Source organism: Toxotes jaculatrix, chromosome 5 (genome assembly GCF_017976425.1).
Source record: "Toxotes jaculatrix isolate fToxJac2 chromosome 5, fToxJac2.pri, whole genome shotgun sequence".
In the NCBI taxonomy this organism is placed as follows: Eukaryota; Metazoa; Chordata; class Actinopteri; family Toxotidae; genus Toxotes; species Toxotes jaculatrix.
In genome coordinates, this window is record NC_054398.1 from 2,742,827 (window position 1) to 2,770,575 (window position 27,749).

The following is a 27,749-nucleotide window of genomic DNA, read 5'->3' on the forward strand; positions in this document are numbered from 1 at the left end:
AGTCACCTGCATCATCTACTGTGTAACCCTGCCAAAGTGCTCTCGCCATCTGTTGCAATATAAGAAGCAAACGCCACCTTTAAAAAAGATTTGCAGAATCATTCCAACTGAGAGAGAGGGCAGATGGTTGATTTAGAGATAAAGAGCTGCAGTAACCAGAAGGGTTAAGGGCTGCAAAAGGTTTTCATATGTCAGAACCTCTCTCCCTTCTAATGACAGTGCTTTACAGCTGTGAGACCATAAAATGATATTCATAAAATGGTAGGATTATGGTAAACAGCACCTCTGTTAAAATGTAACTACAGAATGGAACATGAGATAAATCACTTGGAGATTACGGAAGATGAAAGGAGCAACAGTATTTTCATCATTGGCTTAGTAAGAAATGCAGTTTAACTAAATGTTGTGCTTCACTTCTTTAGATAATACAGATTAACGAAGAAGTTTGGCAAAAGTAAAAAATGTACACCGTGGTAAAATATGGAAATTTAGCTTTTTAAAGAATTTAAAGATCTGGCTTTAAAGTTTTAAGCTTCTTAACAGGACTGTGGCTGCAACTGTTTCCAGGGAATATTAGGATCTGAAGTGTGGTTTACATTTTATGATTTGATTTTCAAATAGCGTGGTTTTCAAAGGCAGATACTAAACTACCGAACTTACTGAATAACTTCCTTAAATTTGACAGCTTTTAAGCCAAGAGCTGCTGATTGTAAGTTTGGTCATAAGTTAGAGCATAAAGTAAACATTAAACCAGACCCATAACCAGAGAGAACATCTTGGATGGGCATTAAATGTAAAAAGTAAATAATGGAAACATTATCAGTAGTTCCATTTCATTTTAACTATTTTGAAATTCAGAATCAAGAATTCAGAAATAGATTCTTTTTTTTCCTTATTTTTTGTGACAGGCTGCTGCACCTGTTACATCATGATCCTTATAAGAGTCATGTTTTTTGTCCATGTTGGAGAGGCTGTCTGAATCTCATTCAAACCTCCTGGCACAACAAATCAGAAGGCCTACAGACAAATGACAACAGGACGCTGTATAGAATTTAGGAAACCACCTGGAAAACTTGCGTTGCTGTTGTATAAATATACTTGCATAGTGCATCAAAAACCAGCTGCCAGCGAAAACTTTACTTAATTCTCCCTGTGGCTTTTCTCTTGTTGCAGACTATTAAATATTTATCAGTCTAATTTTTCTCTTACACTTGAAAATACATTTTTGAAGGTGGACGGGTGCATATTGGAAGGACAAGTGATACGGCCTTTGCACCACAGCCTCATCTTGGCAACAGCCAAGATGAGGCTGTTGCCACTTAACTTCCCTCTTTGATCACTTGCACCATCTGTACATATACTCCAGCCCTAGGCTTTGTTCAGCATTTCAGAGACACATGTGGGTGTGACCCGTTTTAAATAGCCGCCACCTACATATTTACCATACAAGCATGGATCTTCTCATCGAAACTCTCTGCAAGCCCAAATACCATACCATATTTACCAAAATGTCAAACTATGCCTTTAAAAGTCATATTCTGTAAGCGTTCCTTCTGTTAGAAAGACTCACTTTTCAAGTATCTCAGTATTTCAAGTATTTTTGGATGAAACTGAATTGAAGAAACTCTACACTAATAAAAAAAAAAAACATAATAATAATAATAATTCTTCCTCTGTTTAACTTCTGAAAACCTTGGTTATCTCTAGTTACCTCATGTTCTGGCACTTTATTTTCAGAGTTAAAAGTACAATAAAATCATAGTTAAAGGTTTCCACTAGATGAGGTGGGTATTTACAATCTCACTGTTAATGTATCACCTGTTACAGTAAATGGGAGGGGAGATGCTTCCCATGGGTACATATAAAAGTCCACCATCCTCCACCTGGGGGCTCAAATACAGGCAGACAACATGGGGAAGGGTTTCTTTATCAGTAGAGCTGTTGGGATAGTGGCTATCATCCTGTGTGCAGGGGCACTGGCAACTATCATAGCTCTGTCTGTTGTTTACTCACAGGAAAAGGCTAAAAACAACAATCATGTCTCACCAACAAATGCAGGAACAACCAAACCCCCCACTACAACGCCTACGTCGCCTACGTCGCCTGCCCCATCCAATGAACCCTGGGACAAGTATCGCCTTCCCAAGAGCCTGGTGCCGGACCACTATAATGTCACCCTGTGGCCACGACTGACTCGAAATGAGACAACTGGACTCTTCATCTTTACTGGTAAGGCTTTATGAGATTAATAATCATCTCTGATTCTCTGGAGCCCGATGGTTTTCTGTCATACAAAGTAGCTGCATTTAGTTGGTATCTAGGGTCTGAATGTGTCCTCTTTGGTCAGCAAGAACTGAAACCTGCAGGACTTTGGGGGCATTTCTTTTGAGAGGAAAAGGGATGGAGATAAAGACTGATAGAGGGTTAACAAGTTATAGCTTTAAGGTTTAGTGTAAAAAGAAAAGAAAACATGAAGAAGAAATAACCTCTTTTCATGAAACGTTCTGCTTAGAGGGATTTGGGATCAGTGTGTGTCTCAACTCGCTTATCACAGTTATATGGCCTAATGTAGAGAATATATATCATATATTCAATCATATATTCTTAATGCTTTGCAGGCATTACGTTTGAGTCTGCACCTAATCCACCTGTACATGTCTGTGTTCTGTATTCTCAGCTAAATAGTAATCCTACAAATTTTGTTCTGTCACTAAATTCTACAAAGAATATACTGTATAACCTCTAACTAACCAGGGAAATCTGAGTTGGCCACAGTCTGTACACACTGTTTGACAGTTTTGAGGTGAGGTTTACTCATTCAGATGCATGTGCAGGGGCCTTACATTTGCTGTTACACACTACAAACATATTACCAAAACATCAACTTGTCATAAAATAAGAAAAAAAAAAAAAAAAATCAGATGGTTTATTTAGATAGGAACCCCCCCTAGGAACTCCTAATGGATTGGGGTTGGGTAGAGCTTAGGTTTCTTGCTACTGCTCATGAAAATTTATTTTGTTCTGTTCCAGGTGATTCCAGTGTGGAGTTTGAGTGTGCTGAGGAGACTGACCTGATTCTTATCCACTCTAATAAGCTGAACTACACCACACTTGAGAATGGCCAACTGGCGAATCTCATCGCAGTTACTGGTGGAGTCAAAGCTCCCTCAATCAAGTCTTCCTGGCTCCAGCCTGTGACTCAGTACCTGGTCCTACAGCTGGACGGTAAACTCATGAAGGGCCACAGGTACCACCTCCACACTATCTTTACTGGAGAGCTGGCTGATGACCTGGGAGGCTTCTATAGAAGCGAATACAAGGAGGATGGAGTGGATAAGTATGTACATTTGGTGTCAGATAATACATCAATGAAACATAACAGAGCAAAAGTGAGTCCCGAAAGTTTCGAACCCCACAGCAGCTAGCAGCTAAGCAATGTTCCAGATAAGTTCTCGATTAAGATAGCGTACTCGTTTGCTAAAAGGAACTTATCTTACATCATCAATTAAGTCGCTCTGCTAGCTTTAGCATAACAACAAGCAAAAATAACTTCAACAACTCCAAAACAGTCTTATTCACATGTCTTGTTAGATGGCCACATACAGGCACGCTTGGTAGTTGGTGGTGGAGAAATGACTTCAGTGCTCAGTTTTAACTGGTCCTCAAACAGCGGTTTTGCTAGCTGTTTTTTCCTACTTCCATTATTTGTGCTTATTCAGGCTAAAATCCTGTGCCTAGCTCTGTCCTTGACATACACATTGATTAATTGATGTAAATTTTTTATCATCTTGCTCTTGGTAAAATTCCATACAAGCATTTTTTTCTTTAAAGCACCAAGCTTCATTTGTCTGTTTCTTGTCAGGGTTGTTGCTACAACTCAGATGCAGCCAACAGATGCCAGGAAGGCTTTCCCTTGTTTTGATGAGCCAGCTATGAAAGCCATTTTCCATGTCACTCTTATCCACGACCATGGAACCGTAGCCCTGTCCAATGGCATGGAAAAAGGTTAGTCACACCACAGTGATTATTGCACAAGATTATCAGTTTCAGAGTAAATCAATTAAATGTATGAGGAAGACAATGGTCTTAGAGTGTGGTCAATAGGATGTGATAAAGTGAAATATTCACCAAAACTTTGACCAGAATGTAAGGGAAAAACCTGTCAAACTTTGTGACCCTGGACAACAATGAAAACTAAATCAAATAAAACGTTTATTCTAACTATTCTCTCCTACAGAATCAAACAACGTCACTATTGACGGCCATAGTGTGCAGAAGACGGTCTTTGAGCCAACGGAGAAAATGTCCACCTACCTACTGGCATTCATTGTCAGCGACTATAGCTTCATCCATAACACCATTGATGGAGTTTTGGTAAGTGGCCCCTCAAAGAAATGTTTGAAATGACAGAGTGCATTCATGTCACTCTGTCATGAATGCCGTTTGTGGATTGGCTCATTATTCCAATAACTATCATGCGATCAGAATAATTTTAAACATGTTTTAAATCTAATTTTTCAAAAAAAATCTACACATAGAAATTCCATAGTTTGCAATAATAATATTCAAACTAACATAAATGTGCATAATGACACTGTGTGATGTGTTAAATAATGTGTATTGTGTAATATGGGTTTAGATCCGTATCTTTGCTCGGAGGCCTGCTATTGCTGCTGGACAAGGACAGTATGCCCTCAACAAAACTGGACCAATCCTTAAGTTCTTTGAGCAGTATTACAATTCCAGCTACCCTCTGCCCAAATCTGGTAAGTGTGCCACACATGATGATCTGGATATGAATAAGTAAGGCTACAGAAAGTAGTGCCCTAAATCCCTGTTCAGCTAGCTACAACTGCTAACCCCGTGGGTAGGGGACCTAGGTAGTACACCTACCTAGGTATACATTAACATGGCATGTGATCCTCTGATTCAACTGTTCCACTCCCCTCATGTTTATTGCCATCATGTGCGTTTTAATGGTCAACCCCAAAAATGCTTCCTTTTGTAGACTGACATTGGCAGACACTTCCAAGAAAACAGCTGCGTCAGGCTCATATAACACTCATCTTCATTCTGCAAGGCGAATGATGCAAGATTTATCTGCTAATCACAGATATTCTTGTATCGGTCAATATTTTCATAACATGAATAACTTGTTATAGAGTATTTCATGATAGTTATAACTGATTTGGTCCTTGTCCAGGTCCTTGTTGGCCTGTTCACAGTCCATTCCCTTAATTTTTACTGCAGACTTAAATCCCCTTTTCCTTATTACAGGCAATCCTCTCTCCATATCACATTTTAACAGTCAGTTGGTCACACTCATATGCATGTTAAGAAACTCCACAGGTAATCAACCAACCACATGTGATCTCTTTCCTAATGCAGATCAGATCGCTCTACCAGACTTTAATGCTGGAGCCATGGAGAACTGGGGTCTGATCACATACAGGGAGACAGCACTGCTCTATGATGAAACATTCTCCTCCAACTCCAACAAGCAAAGGATTGCTACCATCATCGCTCATGAACTGGCTCACATGGTTAGCTTTCAACACTGCAAACTGGATCACTTCACAATGTCTATTATGTGACGGTCACTGTGTTCACTCCAGCTGGATTTTATCATCCGCTCTGTAATTAGCTTGAAAAATATTTACAAATTGAAGAAAACAATCCCTTGACATCTGGAATAATTCTGCTTAACCTTGAAAGAGAAGTCAAGAAGACTCGAAAGCTTTTGGCTTCAAGTCTCAAGACAAAAAGATTCATGTCATTGATATTAAATCTCAAATGAATCAAGTCAAGCAGTCAAATCCCAGTCTTATTTTACTTTTTCGTAGCATAGCATTGACCTTTTCTCTGTCCTGTCCTTGTAGTGGTTTGGTAATCTGGTGACCCTAAGGTGGTGGAATGACTTGTGGCTGAACGAAGGCTTTGCGTCTTACGTTGAGTACCTGGGAGCACATGAGGCTGAACCCGACTGGAATGTGGTAAGGACGTCCCTCCCATGTAATGGCCTCACTAATCTAATAAATCTAACTTAAACAGTCTAACGCAGGATGAAGGTGACTGATCGGTGGAACTTTGAGCATGCTGTCTAATTTGTCTCACAACAGAAAGACCTTATCGTGCTCAGTGATGTCCACAGGGTGTTTGCTGTTGATGCCCTGGCCTCCTCTCACCCTCTGTCCTCTAATGAAGAGGACATCCAGAGACCGGCACAGATCAGTGAGCTGTTTGATGCCATTTCATACAGCAAGGTAACTTCAATCCCACACACAGTGATGTATACATCACTTCAGAAGACATGAAATTGACTTATATTAATGACCCGGAGGTTTACCCCAACCTTAATCAATATTTGCCTAACCACATCCCTTACTCTAACCTTGTTAAGGCTCTTGAACCCAAGTGCAAAACAGGGGAGGTGAAGAGACTGGACTTCAATAAAAGAATATTTATTTCAGGATTAAAGGATGGGCTTTGAACAGGGAATGAGCAGGGTGGAGGGGAGGGCTAGGGATGTGGGGACTGGGCTGGTGGCAGGGCTGAGCTGAGCAGTGTCCAGAGAGAGGGAAGCTGAGTCCAAGGATTGAGAAAGGCTTGAACATAGACTGAGTGAGTGGGTACTACAGTCTGGCAGGTAGTAGTGACAGAGCTGGGTATTTGTAGAAGTCTCAATGGGAAAAGGACGGGATACAGGACGGGATGGACTTCAGCACACCTGTCTCTACTCAGACAATCACACTCTCTCAATTTGAGAGGGGAAGAGAGTGAGAAATAAAGACTACAGGCTGGGTAGACGTAGAGGGCGTAACAAACCTTGACCTAACCCTAACCTTAAACTAGCCTTAAACCAAGTTTTCACCCCCAAATTTAATAATTTATGTTGTGGGGTCTTGATTTTTTTCCCCCCAAGAAGGAAGTTCAGTCTCCACAATGAGACTGTGGAAACAGATATATGTACCCACCACATGACGCACGAGCACACACACAGACACACACAGACAAACACACTCTGGCCTAAACAGCAGCAGAGCATTAAAATGTGTTAAAATTTAAGTGTTAAAATTTAAATTTCGTCCTCAGGGTGCATCTGTTCTGAGAATGTTGTCGGACTTCCTGACTGAAGAAGTCTTCAGAATGGGACTCAGGGTAAGGACCTCAAAAATTACCACATGCTACTGTGATGCTTAGTCTATTCTTATCTGACATATTAAAGGATAATGGATCCTTCTTTGGATACAGGTCATTGGCAAATTTGGTGTTGGGTGGTTTTGGGTGAAGTGGACTGTGTGAAGTAGCTTGCGGGCTTTGCACCACACTGAGTAAGAAAGAAGAGGAGAAAGTAACAAGTCTTTTCTTTTTGTCTTGTGTTTGTTTTCTCTGTCCATCCTGCAGACCTACCTGGCTGAATTTGCGTTTGGGAATGCAGTGTACACCGACCTGTGGAAGCATTTGCAAATGGCACGTTCTCTTCTGTAGATGCTTCACATTTGAACATTTAGCAAATCTTTTACTCAAAAAGAACCAAGCTACTGTGAGCTCTTACATCATTTCTTCTCTTGTTCGTCTGCTTCCACAGGCTGTCGATGCTAATGGCACTCAATTACCTGACACTGTCCACAACATCATGAACACCTGGGTGCTGCAGATGGGCTTCCCTGTGGTTACCATAAATACCAACACTGGGGTCATAACCCAGAAACACTTTCTCCTGGATCCAGACTCTGTCGTCACAACTCCATCTCTCTTCAAGTATGGAGACACCCTTTCTGTCATTCTTCCCTCCGACTACACCAATGAATTCTTTTTTGTCTTAATGCAGCTGATGCTATTTATCATTTTGCTGCTACTTCTGCTTATCCTACTGCACTAGTATCACCACTGCTTTTATAGGAAAACTATCTATGGTACTACTATAAATTCTAGTATTATCACAAAAAAATAATGTTGCTTAAAAGCCTTCTTTCCTACTCATTGCTTTATAATCCTAGTTTGGTTTTTGAAAAGCAAAAACCAAACTATCTGTTGATTTAATAACATGCTTTTTTATCCTACAGCTATGAATGGATTGTTCCAATCAGGTGGATGAAGACTGGAGTTACACAGGCACCACAGTGGCTAACGGAAACATCAGGTATGATGCAACATACAACAGCAACATTTGGACAGATACAAAGTCGCTGCAGGTCTTTGCCGATGGTCAAGACATATTCCTTGATTGAATAATAATACTATAAGAAGAAGCTCATGCCATTAAGGCGTTTTATTAAGATGACAAATGAGCCTTAGCACGATTTTGGAAGGAGGCCTCTTTTTCTGTTATTGCCAATAAACCCTCCAGACTGAATGACAAAATAGTCCTTCGTCGCTGCCTTGCAAGACAAACCATATGACTGTTGGTTTTCAATAGCAGCCATTTAATAAAGATTCATTCTTCTCTCTAACAAGTCCAAACAATCCAATAACATTGGGGATCACAGCTGCACGGCTCTGTGCTACATGGACACTGGAAAAACTGTGAGATGTTTCTCATTGGAATAATGTAAATACCTTTTCTACAGGATGGATTGGATACACTTTGTATACTGAACACAATGCAAACTGTCCATTATCATCCATATCAACACTCATATCCTCAGATGTTTCCTGCTCTACATGCTGACATCTGTTTAAACATACACACTCTGGCTCCATGGTAGCAGGGTTGTAATGGCTGATAATGCTTGTTTTAACGCTGTGTTTTTTCCACTGGATTCATTTCTCTTTTTCTATTCCACCTTCTTTCTTGAATGTTTGTACATTGTACACAGCGTCCCCATGTAGCCACAGTGTAATATTCATAAAGAATCTCAGGAACAAGCAGACAGAGAACAGACTCTGAGGTTGTCTGAGGAGCACAGTTCCTCAACAAACCTCCACAAACAAACGCTTTTGCACAATTCAATTATACATGCTTAATTTCCCAGAGACACCACAGCAGGTGGTGCTGTTGCACTGGCGCTCATTCAGTTACCCTACAATTACCCTACCTTGTAAATGACAATGACTCTGACCTCCCTGTCTCCTTTAGTCACAAATGATGCGATGAAGACATCAGGGAATGACTGGGTGCTGGCCAACCTCAATGTTGTGGGTTACTACAGAGTCAACTATGATCAAGAAAACTGGGACAGACTGCTGAATGCTCTGAATAACAGTCATGAGGTAAGACACAGCTGTCTGATTCATGGTTACACCACCTGCAAATCTTTGGACAGTAATGCATGGCTTTGGTCTTGTCATGAACATACTTCTTGATCTGAGTTGTTTTACTGACAGGTATATTGCTTCTCTTTTTCAAGCTTATTCCAGTGATCAACAGAGCTCAGTTGGTGGATGATGCCTTCAACCTGGCCAGGTAGGTCCTACAGATACAGTGTCATATATAGATTATGATAGTAATCAAGAAAGTGATCATCTAGATTTGATAGATAAAGTGTCTTCTCAAAACCTCTGATTACTGATGTGTATAAATAGGAATAAAAAGAGGAATGTGTATTTAAGGGCAAAACTGACTCAAAATTATTCATAAATGATCAAAATGTAGAGCCCATTCAGATATCCTATTCATTTTCCCAATCTTTCAACTCTAAAGAGCAGAGATCATCCCTACAGTGCTGGCCCTCAGCACCACCAAGTACCTGAACAAAGAGAGAGAGTATATGCCCTGGGAGTCATCTCTGAGCAACCTGGACTTCTTCTACCTCATGTTTGACCGCAGCGAGGTTTATGGTCCCATGCAGGTACAGGTTTCTTTCAGACAAACATGACAACATAAAAATCCAAAGAGCACGAATGAGCTGCTTTAATGATCCTGATGGAATTATCCTGTCCTCCTTGTTTTTAGGATTATCTGAGGAAACAGGTCACCCCTCTGTTTGAATACTACAAGACGCTGACTGACAACTGGAGCAAAGTACCTGATGGACACATGGACCAGTGAGTGAAGTGAAATACAATGGAATCTACTGCTACTGCTTTTTCTACTGCTTTTAACAGAGACAGTGACAAAATATAGCAATTCCAAAGAAGAACAGTGTTACACACACTGTATATACAATTTATCTGACTTAACAATGGGCCATGTCTCCATGTGTTCAAATACAAAGTCTAACAGCAGTACGGGTGTAGATTTTTGGTTGAAACAAATGTCAGCACACCATTAATCGCCAATACTTTCGGAGTAATAACTCTCGGCCCCATTCCCCCAACACATCTTAAAATTAAAATATTTGTCCTATTGTAAGTAAAGTAAGAGCCCACCCCTTTGATCATCTGAGAATGTCTGCAACTGTCATGTTTCTAATGAAGACGCCAAGCCAAACAGGTGCTGTTCACCTTATTCTTCTCACAATAAGACCACATTTCAGACTAAATGCACAGCCTACTCCTTAGCCTCTAATAATAAAGATCAGCCAGTTGTTGTTGCTCTTGCTCCTCACAGAGCGCAGCACAAACACCCCTGTTTTACTAGGCTTATTCCTCCTTCCTGGGCTCTTGTTAAAACTCCCTCTCCTTCCCATTTCTCCTTCCTTCAGGTATAATCAGGTGAATGCTATCAGCCTCGCTTGCAGGACAGGCCTCGAGGAATGCCAAAATCTAACCAAGACATGGTTCAATCAGTGGATGGACACAAATAACAACAGGTGAGTATATACATCACCCTAATGTGTAACTTATTTCCTGTCCCCTATTTTAATTACTCTTTACTGTAGTTAAAGTGCAGCCATCTGCAGTTTCCATGGTGTATTGAACTTGATGTGATCTTTCTTCAGGATCCACCCCAACCTGCGGTCCACTGTGTACTGTAACGCCATTGCAGCAGGTGGCTCTAAAGAGTGGGAGTTTGCCTGGTCACAGTTTCAGAATGCCACCATTGCTATTGAAGCTGACAAACTCCGCTCTGCCCTGGCCTGCACAAAGGAACCGTGGCTGCTCAACAGGTCTGCTCACAGACAGCCTCGTAAATGCAGTTGTATATTATACTATAACGTTTAACTGGCAATTACTGACCAGCACACACATATATTCTCTGCCCGCTGTCCTGCTTTTACCCTCTGCTCCAGGTACCTGGAGTACACTCTGGATCCAAACATGATCCGAAAGCAGGATGCTACCTCCACCATTGTCTACATTGCCAACAACGTGATTGGTCAGTCTCTGGCGTGGGACTTCGTCAGGGCTCGGTGGTCATACATTTTCACACAGTGAGTACAACACTGTACTTTTAGTTTTCAGATTTGTAGTCAGTAACTACGCAGTTTTTCAAAATCAAAACCAAGTCTGCTGAACAATACAATTTGTCCACAACATTAGAATTTAAAAGGTGTTGGAATGGGCTTTACAGTTCTGAGTAAACGTTGTTATAAATGATGTGTTAGGTAACACATCTCTGAATTGAAGCACAGTTACATATTAAAAGATCTATTGTAAAAAAAAAAAAAAAAAAAAAAAAAATCATATACTGACAGATAAACAGTTTTACAGTCAGGTTTATTATCAGTGACAGCTTTTATTGACCAAGCATGACAAGCGTACCTCACACTGTCTCAGATTGAACTTTGGTCCTCATAAACCTAAGCAGAAGTGGAGTTACTGAGTATAGTTTACAGCTGTAGTTGTCTGTGGTGGTTTAAGTTATTCAAATGTAGATTTAGAGAAATGTAACTCGTGGAACAACCAGTTATTTTTGGTTATAGAAAATGTAAAATCAGGATCTTCAAAAGGGTTTCTTTATTTTAACTGTACACACAACATAATGTATGTATCTTAGACAGACTGGGATAGAATTGTCTGGTCTGACTTTAAAATATAGATATAATTTCTTTATCCCCCCCAAAAATGCTGCCTACTATTAATTTGTATACAGATGGTCCTGATTATGCCTTGGTTTTGTTTCCACTCACAGGTACGGTGGTGGCTCGTTCTCCTTCTCCAACCTCATCAATGGAGTCACAAAGCGCTTTTCCACGGAATTTGAGCTTCAACAGGTCAGATATTCCAGACATTTTCATCCATAACATTTTAAAAGCTTTTATTATCTAATTTTACACAAAATCATGCAAATTAGTGTCTCTACGTTTTTAGGGGTTTTCATGTTTTACGACTTTTTGAGTGTGGATTTTTCCTTAATGGGGCAATAATTTAATGCACAGTCCAAGTCTCTTTCAAGCCAATGGAACCTCGAATTTTGGAACCGCCAATGAAAAAATGACCATCTGTTAAACTACTCCCAACAACTAATGGTCATTTGCATTATCAATTCATTATTTATTCATTTAGCTTCATAAATTAGCCATTTACAGCTGATAAAATCTGCCAACAGTCGCCATTTCAGACAGGAAAACTAATAGTTGATGGCTTGAAATGAGGACCCTGCTTGTGTTAACAGTTAAATCACTTCTCCCAACAAGAAACTCATTTTCTGCTCTGTTTGTTGTGATAGCTGAAACAGTTTAAGACAGACAACGCTGAGGTCGGGTTCGGCTCCGGTACCCTGGCAGTGGATCAGTCCATAGAGAAAACCACCGCCAATATAAAATGGATTTCAGAGAACAAGAAGAATGTTCTGGACTGGTTCACAGCTGAAGCAAAGTCCTAATGAGGCCTTGTACCAGGCCTTTATGTGTTTGTACTCACATGTAATTTCAAAATCTTTTTTCATCAAATTAAATCTTGGAGGAGAGGAAGAGGAGATTTCATACTTTGCTTGCTGAGCCTTTGTTGTACCTTTTTGTGGTTAAGCTAGAAAAAAAAACAGGAGAATGACTGTTTTCATATAATTACAATTTAAGTTTTGATACTTGAAGTTGGATAGAGAGCCGGAGAGGACTTAGGTACTTTTTTTTTTTTTTTAAATATCATCTACTTGTCACCCTGGAATGACAAAACTACAGCTCAGCACATAAACAAGTATCCTCCTTTATATCAGCTAAAAAACATTCAAATGAACTGCATATTTATACCGTACGTTTCTCTGTATTTAATATTGACCCCTTAAAGTGTAAGTGCTGTTTTGTTTTTCTTTATTTTTCATCTCATCGGGGGTTGTGTAATTTCAAGAGTGAATGTTTAAGATATTTCTTGACCCAATACAAAATAATTAATGATAAAACTGGAAGTCCATTGAAGACATTCCTTTATTTATTGTTTATTATTTACAAGACAGTTTTTTCTGGTTATCCCTAAGAATCCTTGTCAAAGTGTTTGTCTACCTGTTTAGATCCTTCCAGCAAATACAGCTGTGACTGTACATAACACTTGAATGAACATGAAAAGTGAATGCACACCCTTGTAAACTGAATATAATGTTAATATACGCACCTTGAAAAATAAAGTGCTACATTTTCAGTCCACAGGATACTGTCGTCCATGTTAGAACACAGCTTTAAAAAGGTTTTTGCCATTTTGCAGACAGTGATTCCCACCTTGTGCTCACACTGAATATTTTGATATTTCGAGACAATGATTGTGCTGCATTACAGAAATGAGCTCATTTGTTGAGACTTTACTGTTGTGCTCTGTTTCTCTGAATTTATAGCATTTCGGGTATGTTAAGGCTCTTATACACAGACATTACTTTATACAGATAAATTTCAGTCCCTTGTAAATTCAGATGTGTCCCCACCCACCCCGTGGATGCTGTTATGCTCTGAAATTGCCAGCAGTCAGTTAAACAGTACTAAAGGTTTGACCTATGAACCCCGTGAGACAAAGACAATAAAATTTTTGCGTCATACCCATGTGAACTCTCAGCAGCCCGGTGTCATAACCAATATATAAACATCCACTAAAACATTATTGTGAATAATTAATCACATGTCATCGTGTGTGTGTGTGTGTGTGTGTGTGTGTGTGTAAAAGGGGCGGCGGGGGGGGGGGGGTGGAGGGCAGAGGGTGGCAATGACAGAGTAGTTAAAAGGTGACAATCACTTCTGTTTGCATAAAATCAAAGACTAGGCAAACCAGACCATACTTAGTTCTTAACCAGGACTTTTATGTAGCGGTTATTTCCCTGCCACTGAAGGGTGGTGAAGTAGTTTAAGTCAACAGCTGGTGGTTTTCCTCTCAGTGATCGACTTTGGATCTATCTGTGGAAATCTGTTCGCGGTGCGCTGTTTGTTAGGCCATGGGGAAAAGCTGCAAAGTCAGCAGGCTGTGCCTTCTGTGTGTGGTCTTAGCCCTGATCTCCATAGCAACCATTGTCATCTTGTGGACTATTGCCCTGACGGGAGAAGCAGATGGTGATGATGTCACACATCCTTGGGACAGGTAGGACACTGGTTTCACAGAAAGTCTGACACGTGCGCGTCCTTGAAGGACAATAATAAAAATACATAAGATTTGCTACACAGGTTTACTGCACAATTCCCTATTTAAACCAAGTGCAGTGGAATCAAATGTTAAGCTTCAACTTTCAGAGGTGTTGATTCAGCTGTGAGTGAGGGTGTACCCTAACCCTGTCTACAGAGGTGGTTCATCTTGTTTGTCTATTGATGGATGGAAGATTTGTACAGTGTCTACATCCTGCTCTGACTTCCATTAAAAGGAAGTAATGTGTATACTACAGTACAATCTGCACATCTTAAATCAGACTTTGACGTACAGTCTGTAACATGTAACTACATCAATATGCTCTTGTTCTGTAGTTACTGCACAGGGTTATTCTTGTTTATTCACTATCCTTTGTTGAAGGACGGATCAGTGCACTAATTCAAACTTGACCTAAAGTGACACGGCGTGTCGTCTGAAAACTGAAGTTTATTCAGTGTGAAAAAAAGCTTTGCAAACTGAATGTGAACAACATTTCAGTATAAGTTCCCCACTGTTTCTCCCCACTGAGGTTAGAACAGTCATGTCAGTTTGTGATGTTATGGGGAACTTAATCAATTACAGTTATGGAGACAGCTTCTCACCAGAAAAACATCACTGGCCATATATTCAAACAGCTAAAACAAACCATGGTGACACTGCTTTTACAAGCTACCTCTCATGATCATATGAATTATGACTGTTGCCTGTCAGTAGCAAAGGTGAAAAGCAGACTACAGTTTACAAACCAGGTCCTACTGAGACCCGAGCTGGCTTCTTTTAACCCTGATCACAACCTTACTCTAACATTCACATGGGTTGTTTTGGAAGACAATGACAAATTACCTGTTTGTTAGTGGTTAGATTTCTTGGACTAGTTAGAAATTTTACTGGAGAAGATGATGATGATAAATTTTGTCAATTGGGAATAAAGATGCACATGCTAGGGTTTGGGAATATATCAATATTTATTATTAGATATTACTATACTCTGAATCATAGTATATGATGAAGGCTGATGTTTCCTCGATTGATTTCTGAAATTCTGCACCATATCCCTGCTGCTTTATGGATAGGACAATAAGCCCTAAATGAACAAAGTAAACACAATATTTCATTTAGATCAGTGACCTTAGTGTTTGTTCCGCTCAGATATCGTCTCCCCACTGCTTTGGTCCCTGACTACTACAACATCACTCTGTGGCCTCGTCTGACCCGTGACCCAAACACCGGCCTCTACATTTTCACAGGTGATTAACTGTGCTTCTTATTTACAGCGTTCTTTTTGTGTCTCAGCGACCTCTACATCCCAGTTAGAGAAATTGCTCCCTATAAACAAGTCTAGTGGTTCAGCTCCGTCTTGGGACAGGCTGCAACATCAGGCTGCCTGTTGCTGAAAATGTACAATCTTTATGTCTCTGTTGGTGCCATGTAGGTTTAAGCATATAAAACATTTTTTCTTTCAAATATAATTGCTTTTTTTTTTTTTTTTTTTAATGTGATCCTTTTTTTTACTGTGATCCTTTTTTTTAACCATGGTCTCACGTCGCCATCTTGTGCTCTCTATACCAGCATTGCAAGCACTGGTGTGTTTGTTAGTCTGTGTTTGTCATGACACTAAGCTCAGTAGACAATTCGAAACAAGAGGCTACAGAGAGGTGGACGTGAAAAGTCTGACTTCAGTTAATCTAAACAGCCGAGTTAAGTTGAACGTTCAACAAAGGCAACTCAGAGGAAATGAGGTCAGGCTAAATAAAACCTGCTAAAAACTTAATGTCATCTCACAACGGCGTCATACTGATCCCTACTGGACATTCAGCACGTTGCCATTCTAGAAGTATGATCATCCATTTGCCTCCATCAGTTACTAATGAAATTCTGACTTCCCAGTTCAAGTGAAACGCACCATGAACAAATGTGATGCGTATACCTGTCATAGTGGAGTAGTCTGAAGAGTTGGTGGGCAGGGTGGGTTGGGCCACGGACATCGGGCCTGGTAAATGTCCTCAAACGCCGGCAGCTGTGTCCCAGTGATGTCTTGGATCATCTGCTGTAGCGTCCCATGGGAGGTGAAGCAGTACCAACTGGTTATAGCTGGACTCATCTCGACTCACAGCCTGGCTCTGGAACCAAACGCAATTACATAAATTACACTATTCATTTCATAGGTTCCCAAGAACAAAGAAAAAGAACATAATTAACAAATTTCTTTTTTTTTTTGGAGCTGTGGTCAGAATGTTCCAGGTGCCCGTCACAACAGCTACTTGAACTTGGATTTCTATGTTTGTGTTTTAATTTATTTCTGTAACTTCAAATTTCTACATTTATTGGTTTATGGATTCCGACATTTCAACTTTGATATATTTATGGATTTGATGTGTCTGTATGTTTATGCACCTTTCACTATGTGTCTACTTTTAACTTCTTATTTTTTTTGCAAGATGCTTTATCTAGAACTGTGTCTTTGCTTTTTCCTTGCATTCATCAGGGAAATCCATGGTGCAGTTTGAGTGTGTGAAAGAAACAGAACTGATCCTGATCCACTCCAACAAACTCAACTACACCAAGCTGAACAACACACACATTACCAGTCTCACTGGTTCAGGTACAGTACATATACACACAGGGAGAGATTCTCAGGGCTGTATCTCTTCAACCATAGCTTTTCATTAATAGATGTAATATTTATGTTGTATTTGTAAAAGTAGTTTTCCACTAATACAGTAAGTCATTTGCATAATGATATTACAATGTTAACAACTAGACTGTTGAAGAACAAGAAATGCATTTCTCAGTATTCTTGCTGCTTTTCACAGCAGTTTATGGTGGGATGAATACACCTTGAAACCTGCCTCTAGTAATGATTATGTGAAAGACTCACACTGATGAAATAAGATGCAGTGAAAGTCATGTGATGGTTATTATAATTCTTAATTCTTTAAATCTTTGAATGGACCTGGCATAATATTCTCTTATCACTCTTTTCCAATCCATTCTCTCTCTTGTCCAGGCGGTGGCTCTGCTCCCAGTATCAAGTCCTCCTGGCTGCAGCCTAAGACCCAGTATCTAGTCATCGAGCTGAACAGTAAATTAACTCAAGGACAGAAGTACCAGCTGTACACTGAGTTCACTGGAGAACTGGCTGATGACTTAGCAGGCTTTTACAGGAGTGAATATGAAGAAGACGGAGTGAAAAAGTAAGTTCCCTGTTCTGTGTCTCTCAGTGTCTCTGATCTAACCTGTTTTGGTGAGCTGATTTCATATCTCTAAACTGTGTTTATTATTGACACTCGATTCAGGATGTTCTGATCGTTCACAGGATGGTTGCCACCTCTCAGATGCATCCAACCCATGCCAGAAAAGTCTTCCCCTGTTTCGATGAGCCAGCAATGAAAGCTGTTTTCCATATTACTCTCATTCACCCTCCTGGAACTGTGGCTCTGTCCAATGGCATGGAAAGAGGTCAGTGCAGTCTCCATGTAACAAAACAGAGCGTGTGAACAGTTTGTTCAGAAATCCACAGAATTATCAGTCACTGTTTTGCTTGTCCAGGCAACAAATCTCAGGAAAAGGTTCTGTTAAAAATATATAAATCTTTTTTATTACAAAAGTAGGCTAAAAACAATGGATCAAAGAAAAGAATACTCTGAGGAATCGAATTAAAATAGTCCCACGGCTGTCCGCTCGCCCAAACGGAGTGTAGATGTCCCCCTGGACAGCAGGTCTCTGCGTGGCTGTCGGTTGGTAGCTTGAGGGCAAGACAAAGTGAGGTATCTGTCAGGGTTGGTCAGCTACCTATCAGTCCCAGAAACAAAATCAATAAACCTTATGTGGGGGCGAATACTAACAAAACTATATGAGCAAGTAAAGAAACACAACAAACTCAAAAGAAACCAACACAACACAACTCAAGAATTTACATAACTAATCCATTAAAAATAAACCCACTCCAAACGCGCGTCCCCACCCCTGCACTTTCATCCGAGGCGTCCCCCTCTCGTACCGTGCGTCTGTGGCGTGACGGCGGCCTGGATCCACACGCGGCAGCGGCTCCTTTGGCGTTCCTCTCGCGCTGTTCACCGGCTCTTAGAATAAGATGGCGCAGCGACCGTCTGAACAGCATTCGTCCTCAGCCGGTTCTTACTGGCAGTCAGCTCAGCTGTTACTCCTGTCCGCCGCTACCTGCTTGCCCGTCTCCGCCCGCGCCCACTGACAAAGGGAAAAAGAAAGATTTCCCGCCACCACACACCTGTGTCTTACCCCGTCTGTCAATTAGTTCCGGTCGGTGCGCACGCAACCACTCACACACACATGCACACACAGTCATCCAGTGACATTGACATTTTGTTGCTCCATCCATTTACCCCGACTGGTCACACAACTTTCTCGTTTGCTCTATCACTGGGTAATGCAACTTGGAAAGTTCAATCTTTACCTTCTCCACCCAAACTATAAAACTTAGTCACATTTTGTTGCATACTTTGAACTGTGATGTGCAGCACAGTTCTTTGAAATCAAGTTGTCACATGGATTTGATTGAAAGGTGCAGCATCTAAACTGGAGCTGACATGATACCATTCAGTAAATTCTACCTCAGCAAAAGGCCGGATGTACATGGCTCAAGTGGGAACATACAGAAACATTCAATTGAACCCACGAGGGATCGTGTATGTGCTGTCTGAGAAACAGATATAAACCAATAAACATAAACATTTGTAATTCTCCTAAAATCTCTTAATTTCCTAAATGTAAATGTATAACTTAAATTTACATCCAGCTGCTTAGAGTCTGTTTAACTTTGTTTCAGATCCTGTTAACACTACTATTGATGGAGTAGCTGTGACACAGACCGAGTTTGAGCCCACTGAGAAAATGTCCACCTATCTGCTGGCCATCATCATCTCCGACTACACACACCTCAATGCTACACAGGGAGACACTCTGGTAAATATCAGGCACTTTCACTGCACCATAATAAAACACAACATGAAATTTTTCCTTTAGCTAACACTAGAGGAAATGTCATTACAATTATGAAATCAAAAGACGCTTAGATTTGGTTTACTGACAGTATAGAACTATGTCCTGAGTTGTTGGTAACTCCACTTTTAAGCATAACAATACATCATAAAAACAAGAGTCTGCTGTTGTGTTTTCAGATCCGAATCTGGGCTCGCAGGAAGGCCATTGAGCAGGGACAGGGAAACTATGCCCTCAATGTGACCGGGCCTGTGCTGGACTTCTTCCAGATGTACTATAACATCTCCTACCCCCTGAACAAGTCAGGTCAGGCTGCTTTTATTATCATTTCAGGAAAAGTCCTGGGAAACTGAAGTTGTTCTCTGTGACTGGCCCTTTCACAACCAACACTCGATTATGACTTTGTAGCATCACTGTGTCTGTTAAATACAACTTTAACAAACCACCAGCATGACCATGGATTCTTAAACATCTTTATAAGAAACCTTCAGTGAAAATATTCAGCAGTCCAAGCAATTTTTTTCCAGAACAGTGGAATAACCTGTAAGTTATCCTGCTCCGTGTTTCCATATCATGTAGGAGTGTTACACGGTATGGAAGAATAGTATGGAAACAGAGCTCAGTTCTGCGAGTGCATTTCCATTCAAACAGAAGAGTCAGGGTGAAAAAGAGCAGCAGAAGAAAACATCAGATCAGTGCGGACTGATGAGGCCACTGCAACGTTCCTCACATTAATAATGTGTCTGAAGAAACTGTGTTACCTCCCTGTTTAACATTCAGATGAGGTTTTCCTTTTCCTGGAAATCAGTGTATTTTTAATATCTCATCTTTTAACTGTGATCATAAATTAAGCCTCTAACCAATTAAACCATCATAGATTTGTATATTTTAGCCCTTCCATCAAAAACACAATGGCTTTTCTCTCCCAGAGGTCCCACTGAGGTTTTTTAATTTACTCCTTGCTGCAAAAAGTCTCACCTCAATATCCCTCTTTAAGAGAAAACAGGTAAATCACATAAAGTAAGCACGATGTTCTATATTAAAAAAAAAACCCACATACTGTATTGAGATATTCTTCACTCAGATTTCTGCTGCTATCCCAGTACAAGGGAGGTTAATGGAAAACTACTGCTCTGCTCTGCTCTCTCTGTGTAGCCTGATACCACTAGAGTGACAAGGGGAAACGTTTTTTTTTTCCAATGCAGTATGGGTGAAGCACATTTTAAGGTTGTGGTTATTACATACTGGCATGACTTGAAGTTTAGTACCTTTAACCTGCATTAACCCTTCTCTGCCTGACAGATCAAATCGCCATACCAGACTTCTATTTTGGTGCGATGGAGAACTGGGGTTTGGTGACGTACAGAGAAACCAACCTTCTCTATGACCCTTTGACCTCTTCCAGCCAAAATAAAGAGACCACTGCTACCATCATCGCTCATGAACTAGCACACATGGTAAACTGTTTTTTTTCCTTTGCTTGTTTGTATTGTATCTATTGATTGATGTACTCATTGATTAACAAACAAATGTCATCTCTGGTGCAGTGGTTTGGTAACCTGGTGACTTTGCGCTGGTGGAATGAGGTCTGGCTGAATGAGGGCTTTGCTTCGTATGTGTCTTACCTGGGAGCAGACCACGCCGAGCCTGAGTGGAACGTGGTGAGAACACAATGTTCCATGCATTTGGACTTCACACCTGCTGCCCTCTTGACATTTTTTTTTCACAGGGTATGAAATAATCTGAAAACATTTCTGTTTATTTGCTCCAGAAAGACTTGATAGTACTTCAAGACGTCCACAGAGTGTTTGCCGTTGATGCTTTGACCTCCTCTCATCCTCTGTCTTCTAAAGAAGACAGTATCGTCCTCCCAGAACAGATCAGTGAGCAGTTTGATGTCATTTCATACAGCAAGGTACACGAACTTCAGTAAGATCTTCTTACATAATACATTACAGCATGAAGACTTCTGCACTGCCTCTCACACGGAGCTGCAGAAAACAGAAATTTCAACAACAGGATAATTAATCGTTTAGTTTCTGGTCTTGTTCGGTTACTGTACGTTGTATTGTCTATACTTTTGCACTATACAACAGAAAATATACTTATTGTTGTTGTAAACTGATTCGTTGACAGACTGATCCCTCACCTCTTCCTGTGTTCTCTATCTGTGGCTCCTTAGGGTGCAGCAGTGCTGAGGATGCTGTCTGATTTTCTCTCAGAGCCAGTCTTTGTCCAGGGACTCAGTGTACGTTTGTCTGCATTTTTGTTGGCATTATTAAATAATATATCTACTGAACATTTTTTTTTTAGTGCTAGTATAAGTTGTAGAGGTGAATTTCTGTATCGCCTATATCATTCATCCACAGTGAAAAAACAACAATGTGAGGATTTAGAAACTGATTATGATCCTTTCTCTGCTTCCTTTTGTCTCCAGAGTTACCTCAGTCACTTTGCCTACAGTAACACAGTGGGGAATGACCTGTGGCACCATCTACAAATGGTAAGATGGAACAGAGAGTATTCTGAATATTAAATGGTGACTCTGGATGGCTTTGGCTTGCTTACTTTTCCAAGTGATGTGAACGTAGGGCATCTGTCGCTGCTTTTAAAGGGGATGAGAGGAACTTACGCAGTTGGTCGCTACTGAAGCTCGACATGTCTCCACCTGCTGATTCTGTAGTCTTCTCACCAGTAATGTTTTCAGCCTCTCTTCCATGTTGCACACAGCTGCGTAGTTCATTGAGAGAAACAAAAGAACAGAGTCAAACTTTGCATGTGTTCACATGCTTGGCCCATAATGTTGGACCAACTGTGAAGTATGATCACAATCTCCCCTTCTGTTATCTTAATAATGTTTTTGCAGAACATTATGATGTCACAGTGAAGTTGACCTTTGACCTTTTGGATATAAATGTCACTCATCATCATTTTATCCTATTAGACATCTGTGTGAAATGTTGTGATGATTAGCGTGTGGATTCTTGAGTTATGGCATTTTGTGATTTTTATATCCTTTCTGTAAACTTTGTCAACAGGCAGTGAAAGCCAATAATGTTTCACTTCCCAGTCCAGTTCAAGACATCATGAACCGCTGGGTGCTCCAGATGGGCTTTCCTGTGGTTACCATAGATACCACCTCAGGAAAGGTATCCCAGAAGTACTTTCTGCTGGATCCAGAGTCTGATGTCACAATCAAATCGCCTTACAAGTACGCAACAGTAGTATTTCACTACAAAATATGTGCAGTGATTATATTTTCCTCTGAAGTATTAGTGATCTTAAGTGACTCACACTGACATTATTTGTTATTGCCATTCCACCTTAACTTGCCTCAGTCATGAATGAATGTTTAATGCCTTCCCAGCTACGAGTGGCTGATCCCCGTTAGATGGATGAAGTTCAGTGAGGTTCACAGAGATATCTGGTGGCTGATGGAAAAAGAAGGTATGTATTAATATGCAAGTAATATGTAATGCTGACGTAACATGGATATAATGCATTGTAAAACTAATGAAACACGATGAGCAGCAGTGTGGTAAGTAAGCAGATTGCACAATACAGTAATCTGAATGAGAATATATTTCTTGCAAATGTGATTTGTTTACTTTGCTTTTTTTTTTTTTTTTTTTTAAAGCTTTTTAATGTTTTACTTTTTTTTCCCTGTCAGCTGTAAACTTGGAGATGAGAAGGGATGGTTTGTGGGTTCTGGCCAACATCAACGTAACTGGTTATTACCGGGTAAACTATGACCTTGGAAACTGGGAAAGCCTCATTGCTCAGCTTCGTTCAAATCACCAGGTACACAGTTTACTCTCTGATGGATGCAGGACCTCGGTTGTCTTCAAATTGTGTTCCTGACGTATTGTGTTATAATTATTTGCATTTCATTTCCTGTTTGACACGTACAATCTGTTGTGCAGGTTATACCAGTGATAAACAGAGCCCAGCTCGTGGATGATGCTTTCAATCTGGCCAGGTAGGTCACTTTAGCTGTTTGGAGCTTATGCTGCAGTTTTCACCCCATTTCCATGCTTGGCTTCATCAGTCTCATACGTCTTACTGCATATTACCACATAGAAAATATATGTTAAAGTAAACAATATGTGATTTTGAATCTTATGTCATTAATTTAATATTTGCTTACACCATGGTGTCATGAAGAGGGGCAATAATGGAAAGCAGTGATCATCTGTAGATCTAACTCTCATGTCATGCACACACACACACAAAGACTCACAGGATGAAAACAATATCAACCCTGTTGTTGTGTATACAGGATCTCATTCTTATATCTAAATCTATTTTACATCTACTCTAAGGCACGTTTATCTCTTCTCTTTGCAGGGCTCAGCTGGTCTCCACTAGTCTCGCTCTGAGGACAACCTCCTATCTGCTGCTGGAGACAGACTACATGCCCTGGCAGACTGCTCTGGATAATCTGCACTATTACTACCTTATGCTGGACCGTACTGAAGTCTACCAGCCTATGCAGGTACCCCACATTATCTGTGTCAGTCAGTGACCAAGGGTTTTCAAAGTTTTGCTTTTGTAGGAGTTTAGAACCCCATAACCCTAACCCCATCAACAACGTGGATCCTTCAGATAGTTCACCTGTATGTTCATTTACACAACCATGGTTTGTCAGGTGGCAATGGTTAGAGGCAAAGCTCTGTCTGCAGATAAACCCATGTCCTTTACTCACCTCTCTGTAATACTCCCAGGACTACATGAAGGAGCTGGTGAGTCCTCTCTTCCAGCACTTTAAGAACATGACATCGAACTGGACCCATATTCCCGAAAGTCTCACTGACCAGTGAGTATGTTTACCTGGATAATGTATAAAAAAGATAAAGATAAATCAAAGATAACAGGCAACAAGACATTATTATTATTATGGTTATTAACCTGATGGTATGATCAAACGTGATGGGTTACAAGTCAGTGAGGCTGAGCGGTGCAGAGAAAACATTGACAGCACAGGAGAAAGAACGAGTGCATCAAAACGCCAAAAGCCCTGGAGGGACGGTGCAGGTAAATGCAAGCAAGGGACAAAGTCAGAATTTATAGAAAGGCCGTCCTCAGCTGAGCTACACTTCCAGATTGTTTTTATGCTTTAAAAAAAATGACACCAACACTTAATAGGAGAGCACCTGCAGGAAAGCAGAAGATCCATGGAAACAACAGATACTGCAGAATGTACCAGCGTATTTTATTTTGACGGGTTTGTCTCTTCCTGCAGGTACAACCAGGTGAACGCCATCCGTACGGCCTGCAGGACTGGAGTAACAGAATGCCAGTACTTGACCACCACCTGGTTCAAACAATGGATGGACAACCCTCAAGACAATGTGTAGGCTTGATATATAATTTACAGTATATAATATAAAGTATAATAATAATTATACTTGGACTGGCTCAGACTTGCCTTGAAGCCATCTCCTAGTTGTGCTGCTATAGCTTTCAACTGCTGGAGGACTTCCCATGATACACTGAGCTCCACTGTCCTCCTCTCCCTCTCACAGTTTGTGTGTCAGGACAACAAAGGTCCATATTTCTATGCGCAAACACTGAGAAAGTGAGTTTTTCCATGAGTTAACTGCGACTTTCTTGACAGGATCCATCCTAACCTGCGTTCCACCGTGTACTGCAGTGCCATGGCAGCAGGTGATGAGGCAGAGTGGGAGTTTGGCTGGTCCCAGTTCCAGAAATCTACTGTAGCCAGCGAGGCCAGCAAACTCATGTCTGCGCTGGCCTGTACCAGCAAGAAACCACTGCTGGAAAGGTGCGTATCCTTCTTAGGTGCGAGAAGACATGTAGCTGAGAAGCATGGACCAGAGAGGAATGGTCACCTTTGTGAAATAAAGCAAGTGGCTGGAACATCTAGGAGACCCCTGCCTGATGATGTCATAAGGGATGAACATATGAAAAATAAAATCAATTAAACTTAAAATCGGTTCTCTGACTCACAAGGAGCCAACTGCAAATAAGCAAGGATGGAAGTGATGGGATCTGATTTCCTCAAGTTTGTCTTCATAGTTGCAGCATTTTCTACGACCTGCAGGCAAACAACTGACATAAGGGCCAAGGACATGAAGACCTGCTCTAAATGAAAAATGATATTTGATGCCAAATTCTCACCCTACCATCTGCAGCCTCAGCAGAAATCCAGATCCATCAGACCAGGCTACGTCCAGTGTGTCCCTGTGTCCACTGCAGCCTCAGGTCTCTGTGGCTGACAGGACTGGGACCTGACGTGATCTCTGCTGTTGTAGTCCATCCACAATTTGTACAGAGTGGTTATCTCAGTTAGTGCAGCCTTTTTGTCAGCTCCAACCAGTCTGACCTCTGACCTCTCTCATCAACAAGCTGTCTTGGAGGCTTTGAAATAGTCCTAATTTTTTTTTAACCCAGTGGGTTTAATTTGGACTTTTTCAGCCGGTGCCTGATGGGTAAATTCCAGTGTAAAGAGAACAATTGATACAGGAAAACAATGCAACTGCCCCACCAGTGTCTTCTCTCCTCACAGGTATCTGTCTCACACCTTAAACCCCGCCATGATCCGTAAGCAGGACGCCACAACTGTCATCACATCTGTCGCCAGCAACAGAGCAGGACAGAGTCTGGCCTGGGACTTTGTCAGGAAACAGTGGAAATACATGTTCACACAGTGAGTATTACATTCATGCCTACAAATGGGCTGTACCATGATATCTGTTTCCAAGCTGATCAAACTGATTCATTTCTATTAGTTCCTTTTCATTTGTTTATGGCAGAACGGTTACAGATAAAGCACAGTTTCCATAACTGATAAATGATAAAACTAGACCACAGCTTTTCTGGAAACAGGGTTCAGATTTTACAGCCTCAAAAAATCTCTGATGAGTTTTTTTCTGATTTTGTAAACATCATTTTCCCACAAATGAAAAGCTTTGCAGAGATTATGATCATCTCTTTAGTCCCAATGATAAGCTGAAGGTTGAGACTATGTGAAGATGCATGTTCAAGCTAAAGTAAGGAGTCGTCTGCTTTTTAAATCTGAATCTGTGTCAGTTCTTGTTTGAGTTGAACTGATATATTATTTTTTCCAGATATGGTGTGGGCTCCTTCTCCTTTGCCTCTATGATCAGCGGGGTCACAGCAAGGTTCTCCACAGCTGCTGAACTGCAACAGGTGTGTAGTCATCAGTGATTCCAGGTTGACTTATTAAAGTCAGACTGTTGCCTGAACTGTTTTCCCGTGTTTCCTCTGCCAGCTGGAGGAGTTTGTGAAAGAGAACAGTGCCACCGGGTTTGGCTCTGCCTCTCTGGCTGTGGAGCAGGCCCTGGAGAGGACCAGAGCTAACATCAGCTGGAGGCAGCGGAACCAACAGGAGATCATGGACTGGTTCAACAGCCAGACTGGACATCAGATACGCTAACACCAACACACAGAGAGGGAGAGCTGGGAACTTTGGCTCATCTCTCACATGGGAAATGCTTTATGTTTTTCTCCTGAACGAAGACCAATAAACACGACAGAAACGTGGAGATACTGATGAAAAGAAACGCCATGAAATCAAACATCCTGTCGATCCCTCGATGCTGAAACCTACTCACTGAACCACAGTTAAAATGTGTGTCATATCACATGCACATCACCAAAACAAGCGTACTGGGCCATGCTGCTATCATGTGTTGCAACAATATATTTTTTAAATACATCTCCATTAAATGCATGTACTCTGCATATGTTTCAACAGAGAAGAATTTTTTTTTTTTACTGTTTTGAATGTTTCCAATGTTTCTTATATTGTGTGTTTTCTTTGATTAAAATTGAGCAAATCATGGAATGCATTTAGTTACACATGTAGAATAATAAGCTCGAAGATTCAGGACCAGCCTAGTTTGACTCCATATGATCAAACAGTCCCCCCCTATAGTGGCTCTGTGTCCCCCCAGGGGGACCTACCCCCAGTTTGGGAACCATTGCTGTAATGAGAGGAGTTAAGAGCAACAGTACTTGGTTGTAGATCTTGAAGACGTTTCACCTCTCATGCGGCTGGCTGCATGAGACTGTGGACAGGCGGGACACCACAGGAGTCTGACAAGGACAGAGACGGCACTGAGCGTGGTGAGATGGAGGAGGCGCAGGTACAGGAGCACCTGGAGCACAGCACAGATGAGGATAAGCACGAGGAGCAATAACACTTTGAAATAAAGTCATGAAGAGTCGGCCGCACCTTACCATCGGTGTGAGTGGAGTGAAGAAGGCCGAGGGTGCGTCTGATGAGGTGACTGCAGACGGGTGAGCAGGAGATCTGGCAGGACACTGGAAGTAAGTCAGCCACGCCCAGGCTAAGACACACACAGACAAGAAAACAGACAACACCAGGAGGGGAGAACACCAGGAACATACAGAATGAGGGAGAG

General features: G+C 41.1%; 2 protein-coding genes across 2 annotated transcripts; both read left to right on the forward strand.

Moving 5' to 3' along the window:
- Window positions 1-1,895: 1,895 nt before the first annotated feature.
- On the forward strand, window positions 1,896-12,649 carry LOC121181773 (aminopeptidase N-like). Its single transcript, XM_041037919.1, has 21 exons — window positions 1,896-2,229; window positions 3,031-3,337; window positions 3,863-4,005; window positions 4,238-4,374; window positions 4,640-4,766; window positions 5,389-5,543; window positions 5,880-5,993; window positions 6,120-6,263; window positions 7,093-7,158; window positions 7,405-7,470; window positions 7,589-7,761; window positions 8,067-8,143; window positions 9,080-9,213; window positions 9,351-9,406; window positions 9,644-9,791; window positions 9,896-9,987; window positions 10,587-10,694; window positions 10,824-10,991; window positions 11,115-11,255; window positions 11,957-12,038; window positions 12,494-12,649. The coding sequence occupies exons 1-21, from the start codon at window positions 1,911-1,913 to the stop codon at window positions 12,647-12,649; spliced, it is 2,913 nt and encodes a 970-aa protein (XP_040893853.1). The 5' UTR covers window positions 1,896-1,910.
- Window positions 12,650-14,176: 1,527 nt separating this feature from the next.
- LOC121181917 (aminopeptidase N-like) lies at window positions 14,177-26,758 on the forward strand. The gene is made up of 23 exons (XM_041038147.1): window positions 14,177-14,319; window positions 15,511-15,608; window positions 16,847-16,963; window positions 17,369-17,555; window positions 17,678-17,820; window positions 19,166-19,302; window positions 19,518-19,644; window positions 20,641-20,795; window positions 20,886-20,999; window positions 21,110-21,253; window positions 21,521-21,586; window positions 21,776-21,841; window positions 22,377-22,549; window positions 22,706-22,785; window positions 23,009-23,139; window positions 23,262-23,317; window positions 23,686-23,833; window positions 24,063-24,154; window positions 24,581-24,691; window positions 24,956-25,123; window positions 25,868-26,008; window positions 26,430-26,511; window positions 26,594-26,758. The coding sequence occupies exons 1-23, from the start codon at window positions 14,177-14,179 to the stop codon at window positions 26,756-26,758; spliced, it is 2,844 nt and encodes a 947-aa protein (XP_040894081.1).
- The last annotated feature ends 991 nt before the right edge of the window (window positions 26,759-27,749 follow it).

Excerpts from the sequence above, each read along its gene's own strand:
- LOC121181773 (XM_041037919.1), top strand. The coding sequence starts at position 1,911 with ATGGGGAAGGGTTTCTTTATCAGTAGAGCTGTTGGGATAGTGGCTATC. Across the intron at positions 10,695-10,823 it reads ATGGACACAAATAACAACAG|GATCCACCCCAACCTGCGGT; the intron begins GTGAGTATATAC and ends ATCTTTCTTCAG. Across the intron at positions 11,256-11,956 it reads TGGTCATACATTTTCACACA|GTACGGTGGTGGCTCGTTCT; the intron begins GTGAGTACAACA and ends TTCCACTCACAG.
- LOC121181917 (XM_041038147.1), top strand. The coding sequence starts at position 14,177 with ATGGGGAAAAGCTGCAAAGTCAGCAGGCTGTGCCTTCTGTGTGTGGTC. Across the intron at positions 23,318-23,685 it reads GATGCTTTCAATCTGGCCAG|GGCTCAGCTGGTCTCCACTA; the intron begins GTAGGTCACTTT and ends TTCTCTTTGCAG. Across the intron at positions 23,834-24,062 it reads AAGTCTACCAGCCTATGCAG|GACTACATGAAGGAGCTGGT; the intron begins GTACCCCACATT and ends TAATACTCCCAG.